This window comes from Sturnus vulgaris, chromosome 14 (assembly GCF_052056855.1).
Source record: "Sturnus vulgaris isolate bStuVul1 chromosome 14, bStuVul1.hap1, whole genome shotgun sequence".
Lineage (NCBI taxonomy): Eukaryota > Metazoa > Chordata > Aves > Passeriformes > Sturnidae > Sturnus > Sturnus vulgaris.
In genome coordinates, this window is record NC_142256.1 from 11,275,395 (window position 1) to 11,294,238 (window position 18,844).

The 18,844-nt window shown below is 53.3% G+C and overlaps 1 protein-coding gene across 2 annotated transcripts; it reads left to right on the plus strand.

The window, feature by feature from the left end:
- Positions 1 to 95: 95 nt before the first annotated feature.
- EDA2R (ectodysplasin A2 receptor) lies at positions 96 to 14,033 on the plus strand. 2 transcript variants are annotated; one of them, XM_014887810.2, is made up of 9 exons: positions 96 to 255; positions 5,130 to 5,238; positions 5,903 to 6,081; positions 7,495 to 7,580; positions 7,733 to 7,897; positions 8,362 to 8,508; positions 8,651 to 9,129; positions 9,352 to 9,400; positions 9,800 to 14,033. In XM_014887810.2, the coding sequence occupies exons 2-9, from the start codon at positions 5,152 to 5,154 to the stop codon at positions 10,093 to 10,095; spliced, it is 1,488 nt and encodes a 495-aa protein (XP_014743296.1). In that variant the 5' UTR covers positions 96 to 255; positions 5,130 to 5,151; the 3' UTR covers positions 10,096 to 14,033. The 2 variants fall into 2 exon arrangements, with proteins under 2 accessions (XP_014743296.1, XP_014743304.1); XM_014887818.2 differs by having other exon boundaries at positions 5,148 to 5,238.
- Positions 14,034 to 18,844: the final 4,811 nt, after the last annotated feature.

Below are 18,844 nucleotides of genomic sequence, written 5' to 3' on the forward strand. Positions count from 1 at the left end.
CCGCTCCCCGGGCTCGCCCCGCCCCGGCGGCGCCGCCGCCAATGGAGCAGCGGGGCGGGGCACGGGGCACTCCCGGTGCCCGCACGGGACGGGCTCCGACCCGCTCCCCTCTGTGCGGAGCCGCCGACTCACTGCCCGTGCGGTGCCGGTCCGGGTCCGCGCCGCCTCTCCTGGTCCTGCCGGTCTCGATCTCGGTCTCGCTGCTCTGCCGGTCCCGGTTCCGATCCGCACCCTGCTGCCAGCACCGGGACCCAGGTAAGCCGTGGGGGTCGCGCACCTGCCCGCCCGCTCGCGGTGGTTCCGACCCATCCCGGTACCGGTGTCACCGCCGGGCAGAGGCAGTTCGGGGTCGGGGGGACCAGAGGAACCGGCGGCGGGTCCCGCTCCCAGCAGCGATACACGTGGGCTGGAGCCGGCTCCGGGATCACCTCGGAGCGCCGGCGGTACCGGCCCGGGCGGTACCGGGCTGATGGGTGCGAGAGATGCTGACACCGGAGCCGGGGTCCCGGGGGATGCCGGGCGGGTGATGCGGGGTGGCCGTGCCGTGGCGGAGCCCCTGGCCGGGACGTGCCCGGGCATATCCCGGCGCGCTGCCGCCTTCCCCGAGCGGGCGGCGGGGGGCGCCGGCGGGGGCGGTGGGCGAGCCGGGCTGGGCCGGCGCTCGCCCACGGCCGGCACCGCGTGGGCGCTGCCCCCGCAGCCGTCCCGCCGCCAGCCTCGCCCCGGCTGCTTTTCCAAAAACGAGAGGCTGCCGTATCCGGGGTCGGTAGGTTTAGGTCGTATGTTAGGAGCAAGTTTTTCCCCCAAAAAAATTTTCTTTCCTAGCCACAGGCAGTGATGGAATCACCGTTTGAGGAGTTTGAATGGACGCGTGGATGTGGCACTTGGGGACTGGGTTAATAGTGGCCTGAGCCGTGCAGGGCTCCATGGTCTCAGAGAGCTTTTATGGCTTCAGTGGTTCTCTGATTATTGTCGGAAGGTAGTGAAAGTTACTAAGAATTAGGTGTGGGGCAAAAAACAGCTGGAAATCCAAAGTTTTATGTAAATGGATAGGAGATTTGGAGGTGTTACTCGAGATATGTGGTAAGGCAGAGTGTGGGGTTCCAAGGTGGGCAGCACTAACTTGGCAAAAATCACTGGCAAGTGGGCATTGTGCCCTGGGGACTCCTGCTGTGTGTTAGAGGTGTGAGAGCAGCCCGGAGCATTTCCTCTCCCACCCGAGCACACGGTGCTTTCATTTAAAGCAAATCAGCCACTCCAGATAAAACAATTAGTGGGCAATTGTGTGCACAGAATCTCCAGTTTGGGAAATCTACTGATTTCCAAGCCACGTGGAAAGCCTCAGATTCCACCTTTTCCTCTTCTTTGCTTCTGTGAGAAGCCCTTTGCCCAGAGGAGTGCCACTGCTGCATGGCCCTCCCACCACGGTTTGTAGCACAAAGAGATGGGGAGACACTGCCTGGACCAGAGTGAGGGAATGGCTGAGCAGGAGACTGGAACTGGCTGTGACCAACCATGAGGCATGCACTCATATTTTCCAGATAGCATTTTTTTTCACTTGCAGTTCTTATTTAGGATTTCAGCTCTCTGTTCTTAGGTTCCAATGTATACAAGTGTCTCATCTGTCTCAGAGTGCTGTCTGACTGTGCCAGTCAGTCCTGCAGCAGAGTAGAAATCTCCTGTACTGTGTGTGCTGGCTCACGTGGTGACATGGAAGAGCCACTGCTGCCGTGTGGGTGTCTGGGCACCTCCTGTCCCATGGCTGGAGGGGACAGGGTCTGTGCTGGCATGGGAAGCAGCCCACCCCATCTCCTCCTGTCCTGCCTGCATCCCTGCCAGCCCCCCCTGCCCCAGTACCTGCTGGGCAGATGGGGAGAATCAGCAGCACTGAAGGTTTCACTGGTTACTTTCATTTTCTACCCTTTCACTTATTATTTTCCTCACCCTTGTTTTCCTCCCAGAATCCTTTAGCTGCACACAAAAGAAATAGATTGGATTCCAATACGGCCAATTTTTATTTTTTTTTTAATTACACTTTCACGGAGAAAAGACAATGGCTGAGCTGTAGTGTTGTCACAGAGAGGATGAACTGCAGCTCATGCTGTGGCACTGCTGGAAAAATTTTATCTCATGCAGTAAAACTTGTTCAGCAGCTCGTGGTTTTGGTATCTTAAGGGCTGATGCAGTGGGGAGCCCATTCTGCTCTCCTGCTCAGGCAGGATGTCCCTTTAAGGCAATAAAAGGGTTCTTTAACAAATTAATGATGTTTTTAAGTTAGATCTCATGCATCTGGGACTGATGGCAGGAGATTCTTATTCCTCTCAACCGCTAACGACATTGATACTGTGTCCCATATATAGTCATTGTTACCATTTCACTTTTATATTCCCCTTAGGCAGATAAATTGTGCAGCTCTGGCAGTCTCGGGGAGACTCCATGCGGTTCCCAAAGAGGTGGGAGTTGTTGGTTTTGGCTTTCCCTTTAGCCTCAGTAAGACCAGTTGTTTCAGTCCAACATTAGGTGATTCAAGGCTGCTGCCATACCAGGGCAGCACCAGGTGGTTCACATACAAATCAAATGTCTTGGGTCTGATGGTGGTGAAATAAGAAGTACAAAGATCCCCTAGCTTTGAATTCCATGCCAGATATTCAAGAAAATGTTGGTTCCCTGTGTGGCTACGCTTGAGCAGCAGCAGACCTGCCCTGTGCCCAGTATCCTGCTGGCACGTTGGGTCTGGCTGGCTCCTCCATCCTGAGTGATTCCATCATCCTGGCAGACGTCCTTGTGCTTGGAGCAGCTCTGACACAGGATTCCTTTGGCCTGTGTAACTTTCTGTATTTGGCAAACTGCTTTAAACCGGGTTCTTGTGGGGAGGGGGCGTTGAGGGCATTGTCTCAGCTGCTGGCTGTTTGAACGGCTGGGAAATCCTGTAAATATATGAGAGGAAGTGGCAAAGTTGTGTTCACAGGACAGTTTCACCAAAACTCTGCTGGTTTGGGTTTTTTTGTTTGGTTGGTTTTTTGGGTGTTTTTTTGTTTGTTTGGTTGGTTAAGTTTTTGTTGGTTGTTTGTTTGTTTTGTTGAGGTTTTTTCTGCCAGTGCTTTTTTCCTTGCATTACATCACTTTGGAGAACAGGTAAAAATCAGCCCCTTGCTCTCCATGCTCTGGTGTCTGGGCTCCTTTCCTGTTGCCTGCAATTCTGCTTCATTCATCTTGTGCTGTTATTAGGAGCAAAAGCCTGAACCAAACTCCAGACCTGAGCATCAGCAGTGCTGACCCTCACATCAGGCAGGGGCACCTCCTGCCAGGGAGGGTGGGGACTGTGGGGACTGAACTCACCAAGGGGCTGGGCTCAGGTCCCTGGCATGCTGTTGCCTCCCAGCGCAGTTGGGTGACACTTGCCCCGTGTGCCAGCCCCCCAAAGGAGTTGTGTGTCATTCATCTGGGACCTGGCTCCTTGCTTTTTATTTTCCCTCCTGCATTCAAGCTGTAGCTGAACCCTGACACCAAACCCTGTGCATCTCCTGGGGAAGTGATGCTGGGGTCTCTCTTCACCTTCTGAGATGATGTCAACTCTTATTTATGGTGTCAGGAACCTTTATGCTGGTGATAAGCTCTGCCCGTGCCCCTCCTGAGGTGCTTGCAGGATGGATTTAGTCCCTTCAGCTCCTCCTGGTCTGTCCCCCAGTGCTTGGCTGCTGATCCTTGTATCAGCCCATGTGCAGGAGCTACGTGAGGGTGACTCATGAGCTGTGCAGTCTGGGCAGACCTCATCTCCCATGAATCTCGGGGGAGCCCAGCCAAGTGTCCGCTTCCAAAAGGCACCGGCAAGGGAGTGGTGGGATTAGGCAGAGGAGGCAGAAAAAGCCTGCGGAGGAATGCTGCTATGGGAGGGGAAGGAGCTGTGGCAGGAGGTGCTGGGTGTCCTGTAGATGATCCCCCTCTGCTGCAAGAGCCTTGCAGGGGTCAGACATCTGGCTGAGCTTCCCTCCCAGAGGATGGCTTTGGTTGAAGTGCCAGGCTCTCCTAGGCAGTTCAGGCTATTCCTGATAGAATATTCACTGTTCCTGTATGAACGATATGAACACATCAGGAATGTTCACTATTCCTGATGGGTGTTGAGAACTTGCTCCCAAGGCAGGTTAAACAGTTTCTCTCCTGATTTTCTGCACAAGGTAATAGGAAAAGCAATGTGGAGATTGGTCTAGTGAAAGTGGATATTATTCCCTGTCTGTCATCATGGGAAGAACCCATGAGTCTGTAGAAATAATCGGGCATCCCCAAAACTCCAAATAAATTGCTCTGTTTTGCAGCTTCAGTCTGAACTGCTTACTCTGAGATGCTGGTCCTGTGCTGCCCTTTGAGCCGTCTTTACTGACAGTGTGGCCCTGTGTCTCCTGGGCTGGTTCTGTTGTTACCTTCTGCTCAGCCATCAATGCACCTCGGGAAGGCTCTGGAGGGTGTTTCAGAGGGAGGTGAAAGCTTGTTCTGCTGGTCCTCTGAGTTTGCTGTGAGTGATACCATGCAGAGATGAAACATGCACAGAGCAAGAGCCTGAGTGACTGCCCAGCTCCAGAGTGGAGCAGCAGGACCACGGTTGTGTGTGTGTCCCTTTCTGTTGTGGGTGCAGGGTGTGTGTGGGGCAGTGTGTCCTGTTCTGCCAGGGACACATCAGCCACCAGCATTTGGTGCTGTCACACCAGTGCAGCCTCCTTGGCCAGAGCTGGGCTGCTGGATCCTGAAGCTGGGGCTTTGCTGAGGCCAAGCTCTCTACTGATTGTCTCTGGTACCCAGAGCCATGGCTGGGGCTGGCAGAATCCACTGGTGACCTGAGCAGTTAGTGGTCAGTACTTCAATACTGCGACTAAAATTTCATTTGCTGCATTGTGAGGCTATGAGATGGCAACAGAATGGGGCAGCTCATCACCAGCCTTGCTGGGAAGCCTGGGACTGATGGAGCCATGTGGGCAGGAATTACCTCCTGCCCAAATCCCACCCATGGTGCTCAGCAGTGTTGGCTGCTGTCCTGGCCAGGTAGAGATGTTCACCCAGAGATGGGCACACTGCTCATCCCAAATGTGTTAGGGCTGGCTTTGATGTCTCTGCTTTCTCTTTCTCTCATCCCCAAGCTTCTCTCTCCTCTTCAGCACAATGGCCTGCCAAGAGAGTGAGTACCTGGATGACCAGAAGAAATGTGTCCCCTGCAGAAAGTGCATGCCTGGGCAGGAGCTTTCCAAGGTAAATTGACTTCTCTGTAAGGGGCAGAAATCATCATGGGTGACACAGCTGGGTTATTTCTCTGCCAGCCTCCCTTCAGAAAGATGACCTCAGGCCCCAGCATGTGGGGAAGAGCTGAGATTGGTAGGGTGGGATGGTGGATTGTTTCACTTACCCTGGTAGAAGGGTGAGACAATGGAAGCAGGAGGTGGTGAGAGATTTAAGGCAGCACAAGGAGCAACCTGATTTCCTTTTTGCTGGTGAAAATAGAAATTTCCTCTGCTCTGTAGCCCCAAGTAAGGTCACCCTGCATGTCTGAGCTGCACATGGGTGGGTGCCAGCAGGATCCTGTTGCGTGGGATCCCAGCCTGGCCTCAGTGATGGGAGGCTTGGATTGGTGGGAGGCAGCAGGGTTCCCCTGGGGGTGCCTCCTGGGCCGTGGTGCTGCTGGAGCTTTCCAGCACCCAGAGCACACCAGAGGGCCCCAGCTGGGCAGCAGACAGGGTCCCCAGGTGTCTGCTGGGAGCTGCACTGGTGGCTGCTCTCAGCCAGGCTCTGAGGACCCCATGTGAACGGTGTGGCTCTGCCACGCTTTGTCCCCAAAGAAGGGACAATTTCCCTCAGTACCTTTGGGTACCACGGTGTCCCCTCACCACAGCCACGTCCCCACCCTCGTGCCTTGCAGGACTGCGGTGATGGCAGCGGAGGGGACGCTCAGTGTGTGGCCTGCCCTCCCAGGAAGTTCAAGGACCGCTGGGGACACCACGGCTGCAAGCCCTGCCTGTCCTGTGCCCTCATCAATCGCCACCAGAAATCCAACTGCACCTCCACGGCCGATGCAGTCTGCGGGGAGTGCCTGCCAGGGTGAGAGGGCAGAGCCACCTCAGCCACACCTGCGGGCAGCCAGGGAGGGGCTGGGCCAAGGGGGCCTCACCTGAGCTCACCCCAGGGATGCAGGACTCCAGACTGGCTCTTTAAAATGCTGTTTATTGCATTCAGATGATAAAGCAATTCACAGGTGTGGGTGACAAGAGCCTGGCCTACGGCAGGTCAGCATCAGCTGTAGGCTCGCCTGAAGGCAACTCTAGTTCTGGTATTATATACTCTTCATTGTAAAGCATCTTAATACATGACAGCCAATCAATATTTTTACTATTACCTATAGCCTATCAACTACTAACATTACCATATTCATGTAACTATATTCCAATCACAAAAAGTTTGTATGTTGCAGTTTAAGCTAGAAGTCGTTTTTCAGTTTTCTTGCAGTAGAAAATTTTGAAATCTTTTCTTTACTTACAACATTGGCTTTCTTGTTTGCCAGTGAAAATCTTTTTGCTTCATAAAAACATCTTTTGTTTAAAGAAAATTTATCCTTTACTCCAAGTCATAAAACCCCCTTCCAACTTATTTTCCCCTTTAACTTCTTAGTTATCCAGTAAAACTGGCTTAACAATTCCTTTCTTCTATATCAAAACTTACTATAATTTCTATTCCGTTTTCAAATTCTACATTCAAAAATCTTTCTATTATATATACATATCTGTAAAACCTTCCTGTCAAATCTTTATCCTTCCCCACAACCCACGGTCCCACAGGGGATCTAAGAGGAGCCTGGTGACCCAGTGATGCCTCTGTGAGGACACTGCTAATGACATGGAAGGCAGACCCGTCTGCTGGGTCTAGTAGCTCCAGGGAAGGGAGCCTGAAGGTTCTTGTAAATGAGCCGTGAAAGAGAATTTCCAGACTCAGATTGTTCTGTAGACACCAGGGTGGCTGAGCCATGGGAGATGAGGGGTTGCAGACCACTATGGTTGGTAGTCCCCAGAGAGGGGGTTTAAGGGGTCACTGGAATGAAATGGCTGTGTACAGGCAGCCTGTGCCTAGTGCAGGTGCTGCAGACACCGCTGGCCAGCGGTGAGCCTGGGACAGGAGTCAGGGCTCTGGTGTTTGAGCCTCTTCTCAGACAGAGCTGTAGCTGAGGTGTTCCTGGCCCTGTGGGGAGTTATTAATCATTAAAATCCACTTTAGCAGAAGTAGGGGTGGGGGGGCTGTTAGGAAAATGTTACTTCTTGACAAATAGCTAGACATGAACAATTAGATGTGATGTGCCTCCAGCCAGCCATGAGTTGTCTCACCCACCCTGTTGTCCTGTCACCAGCCAGGCAGGAGTGCAGGGTCAGCTGTGGCCGTCTGCTGTGGGGTGGGTGGCACAGCCAGGGTGCTGGGAGCTCAGTGGGGCCAGGCTGTGCTGAGCCTGTCTCTCTCTGTTGGCAGGTTCTACAGGAAGGCTCGGATCAGCGGGCAGCTGGAGTGGGAGTGCATTCCCTGCACCAAGCAGACACCATCCTCTGAGCCACAGTGTAGGTGCCCCCACGCTGGTGGGGTTGGGGCTGGTGATGTGGGCACAGGGGGAGCCACAGCCCTGCTGGAGGGGGCTTGGTCATGGCATGTGATGAGGGATGGGCAGGGAAGGGGTGGTCCAAGCCTCAGAGTTTGTGGATGATGTTTGCAGGTCGGTCCAGAACAAGCCTGGTGAAGGTCGCTGTCCCTACTGTACCACCACAGGACACAGCCCTTCTTGCACTGACCAGCAGTGCCCTGGTCATCATTGTCCTGGTGCTTCTGGCACTTTCCATCATCTACTGCAAGCGATTCTGGAAAAGCCAGTGCCAGAGAGGTGAGTTGGTGCTCTCCTCCTTGCTGTGCTATTCACCTGTGCCTGTGGCCCCTTCTTGCTGCTTTCACAGCACAGTGACACAGCTGACTCCCCAGTTCATACAGAATAGTCAAATCCTGCTTCTCATGCCTGCAGGACTTCTCATGTGCTTTACCTGCTCACTGACACAGAGGAGCCTCCCTCCTTCTTAGGGCCATCAGGAGGGGGGGGGGCGGGGGGAGGCATTTCACAGTCGGAACTGGCAATCCTCCCTCCTGAGGATTTTCTGGTTGGGTGGCTCTTGGCTGCAGAATGAAGAGGGGTGTAGGTTTGGTGGCCAGGGTTGGGGCAGGATGGCATCCAGCAGCATACCAGGGAGCTGCTGGGCTCCCAGCTCCTTGCTGGCAGACATACCACAGGGCTGAGGACATGCTAGGGAAGCGAGCCAAATCTTTGCTCAGGCTGTTTCTCCTCTACCCTCAAAGTCTTCCTGAGGACTCAGAATTTCTCGGGCCAGCGAGCAACGTTCCCAACTGCAGCAGCACCCGGCAGGTTCCTGTGTGAGGAGCAGATGTCTGGACCCTGCTGCCTGGGTGTGAAGAATTTGAGCCCATGCTACAGGCAGGCAGAAGGTACCTGCTCTTGCTGCCTTCCTGGGGAAGGGAGGGTGGTGCTGGGCTCCAGCTCACATGGTCCCAGGATGAGATGCCCTTAGGCAGGAAGGATGCAGCTGGATGATGAGCTTCACTGATTCGTGCTGCTTTCTGGTTCCAGGCCCTGTGGAAGCAGTGCAGTTCATTTCGGATGGGGAAGCCGTGGGTCTCCAGCTCCCCTCTCTCCAGCCAGAGATGGATTTGCCACCATCCATTGCAGTCAGCACTGCCTCCAAGGCCCAGCTGGGCAGGAGCCTCCTGGAAAGCCAGCCCCTCATCCGGGCCTCAGGCCACAGTGACTGCCTGGAGGGGGTCCTGCCACCCCTCACCCCCAGGCAGGGCCGGCCAGGCACGGTGGAGGCTCTGGCCCCCCTCTCGTCCTGTGCCTCTGAGATGCAGCACAAGTGGCCTCATGCACCCGTGGAGTGCACTGAGCTGGACCTCCAGAAGTTCTCCAGCCAGGCTGAGTTTGTGGGTGGTGAGCGGCTGGAGGATGCAGCAAGCCGGGCCATGAAGAGGATTCCAGCAGAGAGCTCTGGGGTGGTGCAGGAGGGGGCTCATCACTTGCCCACGGCCGAAATCCCACCTGGGGAGCAGCCGGTAAGTTCCTCCAGCCTCATCACTCCTCAGAAATACTGCCAGTTGCCCAAGGCTCAGGCACAGAGGCTGGGCTTGATATAGGGGTAGGAACGTGGACTGGGGAACATTAATATGGGGTGGTAAGGCTGGAGGAGAAGCACCATTCCCTGAGCCCTGGGAGCAGAGCCAGGCGTTGCTGTTCTCAGCAGACTGCCACCAACCTTGGGGTCTTTGTCTCGCCAGGTGGATGATGCCCAGAGCCTGGTGACACAGATCAGCAGCACGGCCAAAGGTAAGTGGCCTTTCCGTGTCACCTTTGTACTCCAAGTATGGGCATATCAGAGGCAGGTTCTTGAAAGGGAGCTCCTCCAGAAGCCCACCATCTCCCCACCAGGGACTTACCTGACTTGTGGCCTTTGGTGCTGGTCCCCAAGGTATATTTTCTGTGATGCTACCTTGAGTGGCCTATGGGCAGGTGGCCCAGCTGTCACCAGTTACCAGCTAACCCAGGACTGAGCCAGCTCCACGTTGCTGAGCACTAAAAGTGATGCTAGAGGAGATACTTGCCCTGGCAGGGTGGTCTTTCACCTGCTCAGCAGGGGCTGAGGCTGGAGGCTGGCTGTTCTCTTTGCCCTCACCCTGTTTGGGTGGGATGGGTGCTAACCCAGCTTCGCTGTATTGCTACCCCCAGGTCTCCCAATAGCAGAGCTGCCTCATTCCTTGGTGCAGTCACTCGCCTTCCTGTTGGACCCTTCCTTGAACGGCGTGAAGAACTTCAGCCACGTGGCCCTGGAGCTGGGGCTCATGCCCCAGTTGCTGGGCCGCATTTCGGGGTTTGAGCAGCTGGTGGCACACCTGACGCAGGTGGGAGGCGCGGTCACTGTCCCGCTGCTGGCGCAGGCGCTGCAGCGGCTCCAGCGCTTCGACGCCCTGCTGCTGCTCTGCGACCACTTCACAGCCAGCGCCGCGCCCGACCGCCAGCGCTAGGGGACGGGCAGGCACAGAGGGAGCTCCGTGCACTGCTGCTCGTGTGAGACAGGACCCTGCAGTGGCCTGCAGTCACACAACCTCCCTGGTGTGCGTGGCAGGAGGACATGGATGGTCTCTGCATCGTGGAATGGAAGGACACAACGGGGCGTCTCTGCACAGGGGTTCCAGGAAGCACAGCTGTGCCTTTTCCCTGCTCCAGAGGCTGTTTGTCTCTGGCTGTGACACCCTTGCCTGTCAGTCACTGTACTGCCCATGCTGTGGTGCTCTGGCTCTGCAGTGAGCCCTGTCCTGCCCTGCTGTTGCCATGGGGTCCCTCAGCCGTGGGGCTCAGTGTCCATGGGCAGTGCCCTCCTATGAGCCCAGCCATCTCCTGCCTTCCATTCCAGCTTTCCTTTCCTTCCTCTGGCCCAGGCTCTGCTGTCCTGGGTGCCAGTTGCCACTTTCTCAGTTTACTTTTCAGTTGCTTCTCTCCCTCTGTGCTGTGACTTCCTTGGCAGAGGACTTGACCATGGCTGATGTGCCAGGCTCCAGCCTTTTCCCTCCTGTGCCACCCTGGCACCTTCCTCCTGTGTCCATTTGTGGTGCAGTGTAGCATCCTGGCATGAGTTTCAGACTGATTCCCGGGATGAGCTGATGTTAAGTCCTCATTGGGACTGTGGCTGTTGGCCATGGGCAGGTGCTGGCTCACCCCAGCCCTGTGGCTGTTCACTGCCCATTGCCTCCAAGGCTTCTCAAACTGCTGTGGTGGCACAAAGTGTCAGGGGCAGGGACACTGCACCACGGGTGGCAGCTGAGGGCTGAAGCTGTGACTGTGGTCACAGGCAGCAGTGACGTTCCTGTGCCGGCCACAGCAGGAGCTCCTCCAGAAGCTCCTCCTCTTAAAATAATATTTTTCTTTTTTTTTTTCTGCCTAAAAATGGCCTGATTTCTCATTCCTGGGAGTTGCTACTGGGAAGGGGGAGCACCCTTCTGCTTGGTATTTCACCCTGGGGGATTTGTCATAACTTGCCACGGTCTTGCTGTCGCCGGTCACCTTGATCTCAGTGTTGTGCCTGAGCCGGGGGGCTGCAGGCAGCTGGGCTGTTCTGGGTCTGCCCTGGCCACTGGGGCTCTGCTGGTGGCCCTGGCCGGAGCGGGGGCTGCAGGGACACGTTCCTGAGCGGGGCAGAGCGGCGCGGGGGCGGGCAGGCACGCAGAGGCAGAGCAGCTGCAGCAGTGGCTCGGCGCCCAGCAGCACTGACAGCACGGTGCTGGAAACACAGGGCTCAGGGTTCCATCCCTCTGTGGGCCATTCACTTGGGAGTTACACTCCGTGATCTTTGTGGTCCCTTCCAGCTCAGGATATTCTGTGATAAGTGTCAGCCGAGCTGTGCCGAGACTCCCAGGCAGCATCATGGGCTGAGCTGGCGGTGCTCGCTCTGCCTCTGTTGCTTTGTCCTTCACTGCCCAGTGCTTTCTGCTGTCCTGCCTGTCACCAGGGTCTCAGGCCAAGCCGATGGTGTGGTGGTCACCAGCAAGTGGCACTGTTACCCCACTGCCTGCTGCCCCCAGCCTCGGCTGAGCCCACAGAATTCTCCTTCATCTGACCACAGGAGCAAGGAGCGGGTGCCCTTCTAGGAAGGCAGACCCCACACCCAGGGAGCTGCTGGTGTTTCCTTTCCCTGTTTAAAGATGTAGGGGCTTGAAAGCACCCAGGATGTGCTCAGATAAGTGAAGGCATGGACAGTTTCAGCTGGACCTGACATTTCTCTCACTGCTTGTTTCTTCCACAGTCAAAGTTATTTTTTTGCTCTTTGCTCCCCAAGACCCACAGCGTTGAACCTTGTGCCATGTGGGGCCAGGATTAGTCAGACTCTGCTAGGGAGAAGCTCGGAATGTTGCTATAGCACACACAGCCTGGGGCCAGGGATTTCCTGTTTGAGGCTTTTTTGTGGCAGGGAGACTGCTGGGCTTAATCACCTCACAAAATCCAATAAATATTTAATCCCTCTGTGGACATAGTCACTTCCAGTGGGAAGGAAAATAACTTCACCCACTGCATCTGAGTAAGAGCCTCCCTGCCGCTCGGTTTACTGGCCCTGGCTTTGAAGCTGGAACTGGACTGGACAGCTTGTCCTCTGTGTTCCTGTGTCACCAGTGTGTGGTCACTCGGAGTGTGCAGAGCAGTGGCAGCCAGGCAGGATGGCAGTGTCAGGAGCAAGAGATGGGCAGGAAGGGCTGTTAGATTTGTGCTGTGGATAATGGGGACGGGTCACCAGTGTGTGCTGCAAATCTCTTCACATGCTGGGCAGCTCCACTGGTGTACCAGGGTGGGGCACTGGGCCAAGCAAATGGAGTGAGGCTTTAGTTCATTTGTTTGGGGTTTTTTCTCACTTTTATAAAAAAATCAGCCCCTTTTTTCTTCATGGCTTTAACATTATTTTTCAGTTGTTTGATGTCTGAGCAATATTACAGTCAAAATTTAACCCCTGCCTTGAGGGTGTGTGCTGTGCTGTGTATGGGTGTGGGCTGTGCCACACAGGGTGTGTAGGGTGGTGTGTGCCATGCCACAGCTCCTGCCCCACTGGCACTGCCCCTCAGGCCCTGGCTGTGCCACAGGCTGTGCTGCCTCAGCACTGGTAGGCAGGGACTGGTTTGAGGTGTGTTTGAACTGTTCTGGGTTCTCCCACAGAGCCTCACACGTGGTGCAAGTCACAGTGGCTGGTGCTCCAGCAGGGCTGGGCACTGCACAGGGATGTGGCTTTTCAGCAGTGAGGCTCCCCCAGCTCCCCACTCTCACTGTGCTCATGGCAGGCACCTGCCTTCAGCTGTGGTGACAAAACTAGCTGTGTTTACAGAGGCCAAAATTTCAGCAGGTAGCCTTTAGCCCACCCTCAGACCCTTTGGCCAGGCTGCCTTGAGCCCAGACAGAGCCCTCAGGGAACCATGAGAGCCTTGAAAACAGGGATGATGCTGTGACTCTGACATCAGAACAACGGTGATCCCTGAGCAGGGAACTGCTTCAGTGGAGAACCAATGGACTTGATACTTGACTTTCGGTTTTTAATAGTATTTTCAACGTAATACATGGAATGTAAAGGTAGGGAAATTCCTCTAGTGCTGGATCTCACGTCACAGCTTCAGGAAACCATTTGTGCCAAGCTGGCATGGCTTGCAGAGAGGTGAAAGAAATCAAATAACTCTGCATCTGTGCAAACTTGAGCAAGAACTGAACAGTGGAAACACTCCAGTGCAATGGGGTTATTTTTTTACAAGTGATTGGTTTCCACACCAGTCTTGCCTGGAAGTCTGATTTGCAGAGGAATTTGTATGATAAGTTTAAATCCAGCCCTGTTCTGGGAAGCTCTTAAGCATAGACTTAAAATAGGCACATACTTCACTGTTGTTAAAGTGTTTATTCGTGTGAACAATTGGTGAACATCCCTCGGGTGCTGTTCCTGAACTGGGGGCTCATGAGAGCTGTCCCTCCAATGTGCTTTTACAGAAATAAGCAATACTGAAGAAAATTTGGTGGTACTGATCAGGGCACACTTCTTGGAAGAGTCTGCAAGTGTTGAGGGGGAGATACCCTCTCTGTGTTGGATCAGTTAATACTTCAGACTCTGGTGCTTTTAAAAAAAAATAATCACTACATTTCTGTAGCCATGATTTACCCAAGGGAATACATGTTGTTTTTTATGGTAGATGTTATTTTTCTTTAAGGTTATGAATAGGTTATTTATATTTTTGTAAATTCTGCGCCGTTACCGTTTGTAATTCTGCTGTAGTGTTGTTTCTGTTGGGTTTGGGGTGTTGTCTGTGTTCAAATCAAGCAGAAGCTGAAGCTCCTGCCCCCTGTTAATGGAAGGGGGTTGGTTCCTCACATTCCTCCAGACCTGGTGCTCTTGAGTGATGTGTGTTTGTAGCTCAATAAATTTTGGAGCCAGACATGGTGACGCTTGGTGAGTTTTGATTTCTCTCCACATTGCTGTGGGCCCCCTGCCCGCCTGCCAGTGGGGGCTGGAAGGGCTGTCTGGGAAGAAGAAAGTCCTGTCTGGCAGGGCAGGCAGCTCTTCTCAGAGATGCTGCAGCAGCCGAGGGGTCCTCAGCTCCTGATGTGGGAAGGGGCAGGAGGGGCTGGAGCAAGTGGTGCAGGATGGGGTGGCCGTGGTCCTGTACCCTCAGGGCCCCTCCAGGGCACCCGCCCCCACCGCAGGTATCAGCTTTAACATCGCCCACAGTGGCCAAGTCTGAGCTCTGGTTCACTGCATGGTGGGGATGGGGGAGGCAGAGACCCCTAAACGATACCCAAGGAACTCCCATTCCCGAAGCTTCCCTGAGGAACAGTTGCTGTTTAAGCTCAGTAATTACTGGCATCGTTAAGCCTATTCATGCCCTTCTACTGGTACGTTTAAAATAATTATTAGCATTTAATTACTGTTGTAATTAAAGCTATGATACTTGTCCAAACTCTGGCAGTGTTTGCAATGCTGCAGCTCATCCTGCGTGTGAGGATCCCCATGCAGTGCTGTGTCTGCAGCCCTGGCTGCATCTGTCCTACCCCAGGGACCAGCTATGGACAGCACAGTCTGTGCAGTCAGGGCCCAGAAGAAACTCTCATCCACCACCAAACACAAAGTCCTGGCAGTGCTGGAGGTGCTCAGCATGCCCAGTTTCCTTTTCCGTGGAGCATGTGGGTGCCTGGATGTTGTCACAGATGCTGTGCATGGTGCAGCCCAGGCGTTCTGAGAGCTCCCAGTCTCACCACAGTCTGTAAGGGGTGATGATCCTGTGTCCCTGCCTGCACCAGCCCCAGGCAGAAGGTGTGGGCAGGGTGCTGTGTCCCTCCTGTGGGTGACCTGAGCCCAAAGCTCTGCCTGTGCCCATCACTTGGCTGAGGCCACTGTCACTGCAGGAGGAGAGGGCTGGAAGTGTCTATTGGGAGAGCAGCTTCCTGCATGCTTTTGGGATGGGAATTCAACATCTGCCATGCCTTATCTTCGAGGGATTCCTAGTCCTGGGGTTGAAACCATCTGGACACCATTCTCAGGTGCCTGAACACACTGCAGTAGGCAAAACGGGGATGGGTTTGGCCACACCTTGGGTCTGTGCTGGAAGAACAGGGGTGCCCCTCCCATGCAGAGCAGGTGCTCCCACCCAAGGAACTCCCAGTGATCAAGAGGTTTACACCCCCTCTGCTTCTCACCACAACTGCTTGTGTTGTCTGGTCTTGCCTTGTTTTTGGCTGAAGCCCAAGGAACAATGATAAATCAATTGTGTTCCCCTCAAAGTACTCAGGATTCTCATACTCCACACTGGGATAAGAGGCAGCTCCTGTGAAGCAGAGCTGGCAGAGAACCACACATGTTCCATGTGAGCAGACAAGTGTGTGGGTGAGGACCCACTCCTTGGTGCTCAGAACAAGGCTGGCTCCCACCCCCAGCCCTGCTGCAGCCTCAGCCACTCTTCACAGAGAGCTTGGCAGCAGCCCAGGGTGCTGAGGTACCCTGTCCTTACCTCAGCTGCCTCCAGCAGGAACATCTCCAGCTGGGATGTGGAGCTGTGCAGAGGCACTCACAGCTTGGCCAGCCTCCAGCCACACAGGGAATGCCAGGGAATGCTGTTTGGCCCACACCAGGCACATGCACTGGATCTTCTCCTGAGCTGTCTCTGGAGCAGGAAGGCAGATCTGTGTCCACAGATCACAGCCAGCCTTCCTGCTGAGACACAGGTCCTGAGCTATGGGCTTTTGCTTTAAAGAACCCAGGTGAAATGTGTGGGGTGTGGATACCTCACCTGCACGCCCTGAATTGTACCTGCAGAGTACATTGTACCCTGAGCTTGTGTGGACAGGGACCCCTGAGCAGAGTTTGTCTCAGACCTGCTGAGGTGAGATTGCAGTCAGGTGAGGTCTTTGCATCCTTCTCACAGGAGACCTTGCTCTGAGGCCATGTCCTTGTCCCCATGAGCACTGAGTGGCAAAGGGGAGCTGCTCGAGGGGGCTGGCCAGGGTGAGGAAGTGTTCCCACTAATGAAGTGTTCCAAGTGGAATCCTGCTTGGAACGAGATTAATTAATGAGCCTGTGTTAACAAGGACTGCATGGTCTGTGGACAGTGAAGTCAGAGGAGCTTTCTAAGATCTCCCTCGTGTGCAAGTTCTGGAGGCACAGAGCAAGAACTTTCACAGTTGCACTTTTTACTAAAGCTCTGTGATTGCTTTGGGGTGAGCTGACCTGGATTAAGAGCAGTGTTTTGTTAAAACACTATCTGAAATTCTGTAGTTACAGGGAGGGGATGGCTGCCCTTTTCTGTGCAGGAGAAGGTAAGCACACAGTCCTCAGGGGAGTCTGAGCTGCAGCATTTAGTGAGAAAAGGGCGGGAGTGACACCCCCAGCTCTGGAGTGCCTTGGCAAACAGCTTCCCTGCTTTCACACTTCATTTCCTTGCCTAACCCTAACCGGGAGGCTCACCAGAAAAGAAACCTTAAACACCTGCCCTCCATGTGCCCCTGGCCCCTGCACAGGGGCCGGGGGGACAGGCAGACAAATTTTCATTGCTGAAATTGAAGACTGAAATCTGTTAGAGACATGAATTTCCATACCCAAGTTCCTTTCCTTCTGCACTTTCCTTCCCCACAGGTGCTGTTTTTACGGCTTCTTCTCTGATTTTCTCATTCTGTATTTCCCCCAGGCTTCCCCTGCACACTCAGCTCTTACCTCACTGTCTCTGCAGGACATGAGGGCCATCACAAGAAAAGGAAAACAGAGATTTCACAGCACATTATTGAATTGGATGTGTTTGCCAGGAGGCAGAAATCTATTGTACTTCTGTCTTCCACACTCACCTTCCTCCCAGCCTGTCAGCTCACTCACAGGGACTTCAGAAAAGCTTCACAGTTCATGTTGGGGCACAGAGTCCCAGGCTGCTGGGTGCCTGTGCAGGGAGTGCCACAGCCTTGGTGGGCAAAAGAGCCACCAGACTCTGAGGAACTGGGCAGAATGCTTGGGGGAGCATTAATGAGAGCAAACCATCTCATCTAGGACCAAACTGTGAGCAACATCCACCACAAAGGAAAAAAAACAAAAAAAAACCAACAAAAAATTTACTAATTCTTTTTATTGGCAGCAGATGTTCATTTTTAAGGGGAAACAAATCTAGCTCCAATCCCAGAGCTCTGCTGGAGGCAAAAAAACCCACTGTCTTTAGGAATAACCTGATGCCAGTAATTATTATTATTATCCTTCAAAAATACATTATTATCCCAAATGAAATTCCTATATTCCTGCCCTGAGCCCTGGTAGTAAATGAGGTTTTTGAGCCTGGTCAGGCTGTTTCTCTGTGACAAATAATGGGAGATGATAGCCTGGGTACTGGGCTGGTTTGCCTTCCAATGCAACAGCAATAGGGATGCAATTTTAGCAAAAGAATAAAGTGTTTTTACAACCTATTAAATACCTCTTCACACTCCCCCTCATTCTCCTCTGAGCTGGTTTGAAGGAATTACAGGATTACAAATAAATACCCCAATCAAGTACAGTAACAACAGAGCTAATGCTCATCATTTCCTACCTCCTACAGTTAATATTAGCATGTCAGAAGAAGGAGTCCCAGCTCTGTGCCCTGGCCACCTCCAAGGTCAGACAAGTCAGACACAGCCCCAGGCTGGGGCTCCAAAGCCCGAGGACATCTCCATGGAGAGCAGGGGGGCTGTGAGATGCTCTGCTCCACACCATGCTCTTATCCTGGTCCTGTCCAGAGGGATGTCCTGCCCAAAGCCTGGCCACCAACAGGGTTGTGCTCCTGCCCTGCAGCACCTGTGCCATGGAAAGGCATTAGAAATGGCAGCCTGTGTGTGTGGACACCAACACATCAGTACAGACAGAAATAAAATGGGGGAAAGGCTCCTGTCCCCACTTTGTACAGGGAGTGTACAGTGTTAGCAATGCTCAGCACTGCAGATAAAATAGGACACTTGTCCTACCTTCCCCCTCAATCCCTCCTTCCTTCACAGTGAGCAGGAGAAACAAAGGCAAACCAAACAATTTGACAACTTGGCTTCACAAAGAAACTGAGAATTAGTCAAGTGGTAAAGATGTTCCCATTTATAGCTGAGATGCCTGAATATATTGCTAAATATTCATGGTCTTTATTAGCTCTGTTAATCATAACAGTTCCCCTGGAGAATCACTATCCCTACATCCTGCCCTGCAAGCTGTGCAAGACAGAAAAGTACTTATATTCTCCTGAATGGAAGGCAAATTAAGGCAAGTTAGTGCAATTCTGTTAAATAGAACACAGGGCGTGTCAAATTCAATAATGGGGGAAAAATTATATCCTGCCATAGAAACACAAACATAAAGAGGAAAGGGACACTGCATTAAAGACTTTATTTGGAGTGCAGCCATTGTTGTCTCTACGAGGGAACAGTCTATATCAGTCACTGTTTGTCAGCACAAGCAACTGGTGTGTTTAATTCCAGAACAGGGTGGGAAATGGAGACAAACAGTTAAATAACTGAACTGTGAAGAGGAGTTGAGGAATGGCAACGTACTGTGAAAGAAAAACTGTAATGGTAAAAAGTAAAACTCAATTCCTTTCCAGCCTTTAGGAGAAATTTGGTTTATTAACCTGAATGTGAAAGGTCCGAGCAGTGTATCACAGTTCAGAAGGAAATTAAACTGTCCAAAATAACCCAGAGCCACCCAGCCTACTGCAACTCCCCACTGATGGAACTGTGGTAAATCCATCATGGAAGTGATCCAGGCAC

Bases quoted from the DNA above. Each gene is read 5' to 3' on its own strand.
- EDA2R (XM_014887810.2), top strand. From the start codon at position 5,152: ATGGCCTGCCAAGAGAGTGAGTACCTGGATGACCAGAAGAAATGTGTC. The intron at 6,082-7,494 runs GTGAGAGGGCAG...CTCTGTTGGCAG, and splicing joins TGCGGGGAGTGCCTGCCAGG to GTTCTACAGGAAGGCTCGGA. The intron at 9,401-9,799 runs GTAAGTGGCCTT...TGCTACCCCCAG, and splicing joins GATCAGCAGCACGGCCAAAG to GTCTCCCAATAGCAGAGCTG.